Raw genomic sequence first — 10,893 nt, forward strand, 5'->3', positions numbered from 1 at the left:
TTTCTGATCCAAAGACCCCCCCACCCAAGCTCAATGCATCCAGGGGAGCCCTCCGCCCATTATAAGCTAAAAAGGGTTATATAAAAAAAGGCTTTACATTCTGAAATATTTTCCCAAGTTTCTATATTGTCATGCATATCAAGTCTCACCTGCAGCACTGCCATTGCGTCATTGAGCAAGGTAAATCTTCAGTTGTATACATAGATTGCATTTACCAATATAACCTGTCCAAGTCTGTAAAAGATAAGTATCTGGATAAGATAAGTATCTGAAAGTGCGCACGCTAAATGCCAACCTTTTATAAGGAAATGCATAATCTCTGCTCATTCTGCAGATCTAAGCAATTTGAACAAAAGTGGTTAAATGTTTGTTCATGGCGAATTGAATTCAGCCCTGAGTGGTACAGTCTCTGTACCATTATACTTTCTGTACTATCAGTGATACAGACTGATAGTACAGCGCCTGTTTCAGCAGTGCGATGGGAATCTTCCACTATACTGACCTAGGAGACAGACAACGCACCTTTACAAAAGTGACATATCATGGAGATACTATCAATGTGTCAAAAGCCATAATATATTGATTTCCTGTATATGATGCTACCTACCTAGCACTGAAAACGTGACTACGCAGGCGAGTTATCTTACTGCACCTCAAAGTATATCAACACACCATTGCCAATCGAGAGGACAGTGGTGCAGCCAACACAACACACAAAGGTCAGTTTGCTTTGACACGGCTGCATGTTGCTCGCATAGATTAGACTAACATGCTATTTCTGAAGAAATTCTATCAGGTCTGGTGTCACTGTCAAATTTATTTAACCAAAAACGCACTGATGCCTCATCTGGCAGGGATCAAAAGTGTTGTACTCCGGAGTCAGTTGTAGGAGTTGTCTTGCATGTATTCGTAACCTCAAAGTATTGCCTTGTTGCCTCATTTAACCTATGCGATTCACGTCTTCGCAGCTTGTAGACCGATCTAAGACCTGCCACCCAAGGCCCTATCGTAGCCTCAGCGATTTCATTTGCTTTTAGAAATCTGATCCAGGATCCGTTCTTACCTCATCCAATGGTCTTTCGCACTCCGTGACTTCTCGCGTGGCGAGAATCAACGCCGGCAGCACATGCGTAGAGTAAAATATGAAGAACTGGCTTTGTCGGCAATCCTTCAGACTGTTACCTTAGCTAGTTGCATCATAAGAATGCCTGCGAAGAGTCAGGCTTATTCAAAAATGTTTTCCGACTACAGCGCTAGTTGCTTTGCATAGCTAAAACATTACCATTGTTATTCTTTAAAGAATACATAATCGCTTGGTTGTTGGTCTGCATGCCAAATTGTGGTTGTAGGTGCTGTACTGGCGAGTTAGCTAGGGGCAAGTAGTTACACAGTAGCATAAAGCATTCATTTATCCAACTAGCTAGCTAATGTATCTATTATGTACAATCGCAGCTTCTTTAATTACATTTTTGTTTTTAAAATGGATGAAGATAAGGAGGCTGTGTATGGATTTGAAAAGACTAGACGGGAAAACCGTTCTTATTACAGGTAATTAACTAACGCTTGCATGCTGTATTGTTTGTTCAAGATAGGTGGCTAGCTAGCCATTTAACCAACTAGCCTACTGTACGCACTGTATGCATTGTAGCTAGTCATACAGTCAGGACAGGATACATCACAATGTGAAAATACAGCCACACGACCTTGCTATACGCTTGATTGGTTACTCGTTAGGAACTAGTAACATTAATTGTTACATTGTAAATATTACCCCGTTCTGCTAAATATTTACATTGGCCTGAATGTTAAAACTAAGGCTAAATACTCTCTGCGAATACTTGGAGTCATACTGTACCGTTTCCCCAAACAGATGTTTATTTTGAGAATAAAAGCAGTGAAGACTGATCGGTAGCAGTAGAACATGCTTTTTCAGAACATTATTTTGGCAAACCATCTGCGATTCGTAGCTAGCCTATTGATGACAATCCAAGAGTCGCTGAAACATCTTCCGGCCGCACGCCTTATCTGGTCAAATTGTGTGTCTCGGGACTGTCACTAAACTTGTCTGTTTGAAGTCCCTTCTTAATATTACAATTAATTGTAAGTGTTCTTACATTTTCACAGGTTGTTTTTATTACATTCTAGTGTCTGTTTAAAGTTAAAAGTAACAACCAATAATTGTTGGTTTGGAAAGCAAGGGACCCAACATGTCACGCTCATTGCTTGCAATATTAGTGGGGCCACGATTTACAGTGCCATAAAACCATGAAAGAGGAGCAAACGTTACTGTAGCCATCACATCGTAAACATGACATTGCCGACATCATCCTTTCTGTTTCAGGAGGGAGTTCAGGCATCGGCAAAGAAACCGCGATTGCACTGGCAATTCGAGGAGCCCGTGTTATTATCGCCTGTCGTGATGAGGAGAAGGCCGAGAAGGCGGTCCGGGAAATAAAGACTATAAGCCATACTATAAACGTGCACCACATGCACATTGACCTGGCCAACATGAGATCCATCCGAGACTTCTGCAAAACGTTCTTACAAAGAGAGAAGAGGCTTGATATCCTGATCAATAATGCAGGTGAGAGGACTTTTAACTTGCAGGTGGCATGTTAAACATCTCATGTCAAATTGCTGAAGCTAAGCTGGTGTGGGCTTGGTTAGTACTTAATGAGACATGAGATTACTATGTGTGTGTGAGCACTGTGACCAGGGCACTCTGCTAGTACCTTCGGAAGGTACCCACTAAGGCTAAGATACATAACTGGGACCTGGGAGGTTGATGGTTCTAGCCCCAGCATAGCCACGTAAGATCCGCAGTGCTGTTGGGCCCTCGAGTAAGGCCCTTAACACTGCATTGCTTGAGGGTCTAATCAACTGTAAGTCACTTTGTAAGTCAGCTAAATGATAATGATTTGTTATTATATTACCACAAGATCGACTCTACATATGGTGACCAAATAGTCCCCTTCATTTGATTGGCTACACAAGCCTTTGAATTCCCCACTCACATTAATTCTTCCAGTCACACTACAAAATAAGGCTAAATGAATGAATGTTTTTATATGCTCTTAAAAAAAAAAGAAAAAAGAAAACGACATTGTAGAGTCTCTAGAGTTAGCAAAGAATGGTGCAAAAAAACAAACAAAAGAATTCCAGTGAGCAGCAGTTCTGCAGACAGGAAAGCCTTGTTAATGAGATAGTTCAGGGGAGAATGACCAGGCTGGTGAAAGCTGACAGGAAGGTGACAGTAACGCAAATAACCACACATTACAACAGTGGTATGCAGAAGAGCATGTCTGGACACACAAGCATCATAACTAAGTGGCTAGGCTACAGCAGTAGAAGTCTGAAAAATAAGTCCAATAAATACCGAATAAAGTGCTCAGTGTATATGTTCAACAAATCCTACTCATTGTTCTGCAGCAATGCCCAGCGTTCTGGACTGGACGGATGACAGTTTCAGCATGTGCTTTGGTGTGAACCACCTGGGCCACTTCCTGCTGACCAACCTGCTTCTGGGTCGCCTGAAGGAGAGCGCCCCCAGCAGGGTCATCACCCTCACCTGCTCAGCCTACAAGTACCAGAAACTGGACTTCCAGGACCTCAACTACAACCTCTTCCCCTTCTTCACCTACTGCCGGAGCAAGCTGGCCAACATCTACTTCACCCAGGAGCTCGCCAGGATGACAGAGGGGAAAGGAGTGACGGCCTACTGTGTGCACCCAGGTGAACGGTCTAATCTGTTATTTAGTTTACGGTTGATTAGACTAAGCAGGGGACAATCCTCCCCCTGGAGTAGCTGTACGGATGTTATCGTGGCTAGACTAGTGCTTTAACCACCAACCTTCAGGGTCCCAGGCATTTACCTTAGCTACTAGTGACCATTTTTATGGTGAAAAGCCAGTAAAATGGCATCTCGGTGTCCCGGTGAAAACCCGGCGACATTCAGTTGAAAAGTGAATGTTTTCTAGTTGACTAGATTGTAGCCAGACTACATCAGGGTAAAACATGTTCATGTCAAAACATAGATTTACACCCCTCTACAGTAGACGTCTAGATTCCAGCTTTTGCTCACTGGGAACTTTCTGTACTATGAATTCTTTATTGGCCCGAAGGCAATTTGTTTTGCACAAGAAACTGAACACAATTGAAAACACAAGACAGAAAAACACAACAATGGTGGTTCTATGGTACATACTTTTATTTAAGTCAAATATTTTAGTCAAATTTATACATTTATCCTAGGCACAGAGTCAAGGGTTAAATGGATTATGCAGTAATGATGCCTAGAGAATTCAGCAATACATTATTTTGTAGCACATACCATACAGCATAGAAACAAACAGGCCTACCATATTTTTAAAATAATTTATGATATGGCAGTTCCTATCAGCCATATTGATGGTATGATCTTCATGGTCAGGACAGCACAGATATCAGCCATCTTCTGACACAAAATGGAAACCCACCTCCTCAGACTACATCTTCCTCCCCCTCCCATTACCACCCCTAACATCCCTACCCCCATCACTGGTACTAATTCAGGTGATGGTATGCTTATGGATTAAGGTTATATTTTTATGGTTTTATGTCTCTTCTTATGACTTGAGGGTGTAGTCTCTATGCTTTCAGAATGTGTACTTTGGTTAATGGTTAGCAAAGTTAACTTGCACTTAGTATAGTCTTTGATGATGTTGTATCTTTATTTGCTGGCCTGGGAATGCATTTAGAAAGATGTGGCACCATTGCTCACTTTAATCAAGTAAATCAACTTGCTTTTCTCCAATATTGAAATTGTGCTCTGGACAAGAACATCTAAATGAATGTAATGAATTCTCAGGCAGTCAGACGAACAGCGTGGAACCAGAACTGATTGGAGAAGAGGCAAATCTCTAATTAAGGATCACTCAATCTGCATGCGTGCTGATGCACTGAGGCTAATGCATATTAATTGGAGGAAGCTAGGCTAACGTTTGCCAGGCCTTCCTTGGTGGGATGAGGCAAGACTTGCTCCATTACTGCAGGCTAGCAGCAAAGCTGGCCCAGACTCAGATATTGTATGGGCTACCAGGCTCAGCACATGTTTGCAGCGATTTACTTTACCTTTTCTCTCCTGCCCCTATTGAAAGAATGTTTTAGATTTGACAGTGTTTTTAATTAAGCAGCAATCACATTACAGTACTACACACATTGCATTTTGTAAATCAGGTAATCGATACACAGGTACACAGAAGCCAACCAGCTATTCTGAACGGTGCAATTAGCCTGATGCATCATCACCATCGATTCCCCCTCCCCCCAAAGCTACAATAACAAGTGGGCTAAATAAACCTCATTTAGTGTAATGGCAAACTGTGCTCCTCACTAAAAGAAGCAAAATGAAAGCCTAATCTCTTAAACTTTTATGATAACATTTGTCAGATTCGCTTTGTGGGATTGTCAAGAGCAGCCATTACCATTGCATATTCTAGAGGGTTAAAATGGCTGTGGAGATAATAATTGCTTCTATTCATTTTCTGGGCATACTGTAGGCTAGCAGGAGTGAATCTGACATTTGTCAGATTCTCAGAACATGCACTTAACATGAAGAACACTTAGGTGAAGTCCATATGACCACTGCATGTGTTCCTATAATTAATTGAACCTGGTTTTACTCGTTTTAAGAGTGTTTTTGTTTTATATTTGTCATGGTTTTTTTTTTTTTTTTTTTTTTTTTTTCTCTGATGAGAGGCACACCTTTGGACCCAGACCACAAAGTTGACTCCACTTGCCAGCTACTCAAGGGTCCCATGCAATTAGCACAGTAAACAAATCTTCACTTTAGTGATGGGGCTATAAATGTTCTGAAATAACCCCCGCCCAGCAAACAGCATAAATGCTTTTCAAAGCTACTTAGTAGCATTTTATAATGGAGGGTGCTTGATGTGCACAGCGATGAAGTATTTCACACAGCTTAAAATAAGCATCCAAACAGGTGCTAAAAGAACTGTATTCTGATGTCAACAAGGTACGTGTGAGATATTAACATCTGCCTTCTACTGTGTGTGTCTGTGTGCGCGCATGTGCATTCTGTTTGTGTGTGTGTTTGTTCTGTATGTATGTATGTATGTATGTGTGTGTGTGTGTTGTGTGTGGTGTGTGTATATTCTGTGTGTATGTATATTCTCTGTATATGTATGTATGCATGTGTATTCTGTGTGCGTGCGTGTATGTGTGTGTGTTTGTTCTGTATGTATGTGTGTGTATGTGGTGTGTGTATATTCTGTGTGTGTATGTATATTCTCTGTATATGAATGTGTATTCTGTGCGTGCGTGTATGTGTGTGTGTTTGTTCTGTATGTATGTGTGTGGTGTGTGTATATTGTGTGTGTATGTATGCATGTGTATTCTATGTGCATGCGTGTATGTGTGTGTGTGTGTGTGTGTGTGTGTGTGTGTGGTGTGTGTATATTCTGTGTGTGTATGTATATTCTCTGTATATGCATGTGTATTCTGTGTGCGTGCGTGTATGCGTGTGTGTTTGTTCTGTATGTATGTGTGTGTGTGTGTATTGTGTGTGGTGTGTGTATATTCTGTGTGTGTGTATATTCTCTGTATACGTATGTATGCATGTGTATTCTGTGTGCGTGCGTGTATGTATGTGTGTGTGTTTGTTCTGTATGTATGTGTGTGTGTGTTGTGTGTGGTGTGTGTATATTCTGTGTGTGTATGTATATTCTCTGTATACGTATGTATGCATGTGTATTCTGTGTGCGTGCGTGTATGTATGTGTGTGTGTTTGTTCTGTATGTATGTGTCTGTGTGTGTGTGTGGTGTGTGTATATTCTGTGTGTGTATGTATATTCTCTGTATATGTATGTATGCATGTGTATTCTGTGTGCGTGCGTGTATGTGTGTGTGTTTTCAGGTTATGTGCAGAGCAGCTGGACCTGCCATTACTCCCTCCTGTTCCGGGTGGTTATGCAGGTGATCATGTTCATGTTCTTCGTGTCCTGCGAGGCCGGCTCCCAGACGGTGGTCCACTGCGCCGTTTCGGATGACGTGGTGCCTCTCAGCGGGGGTTACTTCACCGACTGCCGCCCGGCTGCCCTGCGACCCTTCGCCAAAGACTCCGGGGTGGCCAGGAAACTGTGGGAGGCCAGCGAGAGGCTGGTGAAACCAGCCGCTTGAATGGCTGCTTCCGCAAGGAAAGTTCTGGAAGATTTCCTTATTTATTTATTTAAGGTCCCATATTGTACACCTTTCCAGTGTTTCATTTTAGGTCCTGATATCAATAAGAAAACGTTTGTGTGTTTAAGTACCAACAACAATCTCTATCCAGTTTTAGCAATGAACCTTTTGAAGTGGTTATGTCTACAAGGTGGTACTAAAGCAAATGAGTGTATTGTTGTGATGTCACAACTTGCACATTTGTACATTTTATTTATACGGATTGTGTGGATGTTTTTGGGGACTGTGCGTTTTGATACCTTTGTGTTTTTATAGCACCTTCATAAATCCACATAGCAAGGGAAAAGTTCCTTAATTGTTCCTTTAAACAAAAAGCCCTTCCCCCTTTTACAATATTAATTTCTCACTCCAAAGACATTTGGGCCTCAGTCCAGTTGAAAGATTCTGGTCTCAACTGTCCCTGCATGATATTTCTGTATGGATGGGTGCTGTACACTCCTTTGGTAAAAATGTTTGATTGAACTGAGATGAAAGACTCTTTTGGCTGTTTTATTTTATTGGCTTTCTTTTCTGGTTTTTAATATTTTTGAATAGATATGTTGGCAAAACCCACTGAGGTAATTAGATATGACTAGTAAGTACTAAGTTTTGTACAAATAAAATCGTGTGAAGGTGTCTGTTTGCAAGACAGCTATGTTGATCCACAGCCCCTCCGTGGTGGCAATTCCTTGAAGGGACAGAAAAATAAAAGCCATCCATTACACATCAATAATGTGCAGAATCTGTAATTGCTTTTGCCAACGTGAGTGAATGAATGCCAATATAATTCGCATCTGGGCGTCAAATCAGTGGAGGAGACATCAAAGCACGCGTTTCAGTAGGATTTCGTGTAGCGAGCATCTCATTACTCTTTCCCTGCCGACATTTTCCATTAAGCGATCAAGCCTGGGAGGATAATACAGCCAGCAGACAGACACAGGTGCCCTTGTAAACAAGCAGAGGCGTTCATTAAGGAACAACATCTGTCCCCGGGTTTTTGGACTAGCTGGCGCAGGGAAAGCGAAGCGGTTGCGGGCGTCAGATCTGCTGTGTTGTTGACTTTTAGAGTTAATGCCCTTGCCGAGCGGGAGCCTGCTGTTTTTGTTCAGCTGTCGCGGCACGGAGCTGATGTAGCGTTTCCGTCCCGACCCGTCCTCACAGCTGCGAACGGATTTTACATTTAAATGCTTCAGAACCGTTATGCTATTTTGGGGTTGGATTTCAGCATCCTTGAATGTGTACCTCAACTCAGTAGATGTATCTTTATCCTCTGCTGTGTCGGGCATAGATAGGCAGGGGTGGGCGCTTTTAGAAACCGCCCATTTATACATTTCCGATACAATTTGTAGAGGCGAAACGAAACGTTTGCCAATAACGTCGTAATAAATTCCTCCTCATTCACACATGAAGAGAATAGTAAATAAGATGGTGTCCTGTTGTAACCTTCCCGTCTCGTCGTTTCTCGGAACAGCCACTTGATGGCAGACAAGAGTTATGACAGAGTTATCACAAACCGGGTCCTGCTTCAGCGGTGGCGGGGATATGACGTGCATTAGAGTGTTATTTAAAAAAATCCCTAAAAGCATTCGGCCTCCACGGACTGACATTTGGAGACATTATGGAGTAATTGAAACTGGCGTGAACTGCAACGTTCGGAATGTATAGGGGGTTTGGAGCATAAGATTTGGATTATAAAAGGTTTCAAAGGTGTCACATTTTACTTACATTTTTTGTTTAAACAGACGCTGTATATATATTGGTTAATACATTTGAACGCTGTAATTTTAGGTTCTCCGGGTTCGTGTCAGTATGATTAGGGTCAATAGATTAATTTGCACAGAGCTGTAGTGCACAGTCACATGCAAAACTGGATGGTAAATGGCCATTTCATATCTCATTGCACAAATAATTACAATAAATAGCCTTTCAGATTTGCCCTTGCCATCCTGCCAGTAGAGTGTCCCTTCCTCCCCCAGGAATTCCCTTCTGTCTGATTTAAAACAAAATGAATCCCTCCGCTGTTGTAAGTACATCTGCTCTCGCAGAACAAGTGGACAAAAATATAATGAACTGGCATGGCATGGCATTTTGTCTTTTCCACTAGTGATAGAAATATACGTCCAGCATTATCGTTTTTTGCTTTTGGGGGCGGGCAAAATGTAAGAGTTTCACTTGCTGGATATGTTAATAAATTAGGACCTCACAGTCTGTGGCCCCCCATTCTTGACTAGCCATACGGAAGCCAGTGGGCCCACCTCAGATAGGCAAGTCGGCAATATAGTTCCTTAATAATTCCTTGTATTTATCCAGCACTTCTCACCAGCCAGCGACTCAAAGCACTTTACAATGATGAGGGGGAAACTCAACTCAACCACCACCAATGTGTAGCACCCACCTGGGTGATGTATGGCAGCCATTTCACACCAGAACACTCACCACACACCAGCTGAGGTGGAGAGGGAGAGAACCATTTTTAGTAAATTAAATGAAGGGATGATTATAGGTGACAGGTTGAGAGATCGAGGTTTGGACTTTAGCCAGGACACCTGGAAACTCTAATGACCACAGCGAATCAGGACCTTGGTTTAACATCTAATCTGAAAGTCTACAGCACCATTACTGCACTGGGGCATTGGGTGTGATGTATTCCAATGCCTGAGCTACATTTCCACATGTTTGACTGACATTCAAATGATCGAGTTGCAGATATGAATAAACCTGCCAAGGCCCCTATCGGAGAAGGAAGCACTGTGTCCTGTCTGACTGAACAGACTCCATTTCCCACGTGACATCTCTGTTCACAGATTAGGGCTTTTTAATCGTGTGCTGCACTAAGCAAGGAGCTGGCTGTTAATCATGTTTCCCGTTTATTTGATATTCATCAAATATTCATGTCTGAAAGTGATGGATTTATTTTATTTTATTTTATCTTTTCAGAGCCAAATGCAAGGCTGTCAAAAAAAGAAGTAGCAAATGTGTTTCTCCAGTTATCTACTTGGCGCAGAGGTACTGGAGGAATTCAAATTCAATTTTAGTCCTTGTTTGCACTTAGAGACGGCGCGTCGCCAACCCATGGACACCTCTTTGAATTTGCAATTAAGAGAAGCTCTGTCATTTTAAAGCAGAATTCAAACCTGTACTTAATATGGTAACCAAGGAAACCAGTGCTGTCAGAAGTGTGTGCGTGTAAGTGTGTGTGTTTTAGGGGGGTTGACTTTGGGAAATATAAATTGAAATTCTTTGTCGTGACCACCAGTCTGGAACTGAAATATGGGTTACAGACTGCGTTTCGGTTCATTTTTGTTCTGCCCGTCGCTGTGCATCACGTCTAAGTGTCGTCCGCTCTCACGGCTCAGCACACATCATTTACAGCCAAGCGGCCAGGCTGACAGTCCAACAGTCGTGGGCACCGTTTAATCTTTGAAACAACCCAGAATTGCTCAAGGTAAACTACTGACGGTACAAAATGTCCCCTCTGTCCAAATTACTTCCACTGCTCATATTCTTCACAGCTTTCATTTAATCTTCAGGGACTCTCATACCAGTACCCTCCAAGCCATTCCCACATATTTAATATGCAATATAGATAGTAATATACAAAGCTCCATACAATAAGACAAATCATTTCTTCATTTGGACTGTACTCAGATTTGTAATAAAACAATACATGTGGTTAAA

The 10,893-nt window shown here is 42.0% G+C and overlaps 1 protein-coding gene across 1 annotated transcript; it reads left to right on the plus strand.

Annotated features, from left to right (window-relative positions):
• Positions 1–1,141: 1,141 nt before the first annotated feature.
• On the plus strand, positions 1,142–7,948 carry si:dkey-174n20.1 (uncharacterized protein LOC796174 homolog). Its single transcript, XM_061260451.1, has 4 exons — positions 1,142–1,548; positions 2,342–2,584; positions 3,430–3,732; positions 6,914–7,948. The coding sequence occupies exons 1-4, from the start codon at positions 1,428–1,430 to the stop codon at positions 7,174–7,176; spliced, it is 930 nt and encodes a 309-aa protein (XP_061116435.1). The 5' UTR covers positions 1,142–1,427; the 3' UTR covers positions 7,177–7,948.
• The last annotated feature ends 2,945 nt before the right edge of the window (positions 7,949–10,893 follow it).

Source organism: Conger conger, chromosome 11 (assembly GCF_963514075.1).
Source record: "Conger conger chromosome 11, fConCon1.1, whole genome shotgun sequence".
NCBI classification, from domain to species: Eukaryota; Metazoa; Chordata; class Actinopteri; order Anguilliformes; family Congridae; genus Conger; species Conger conger.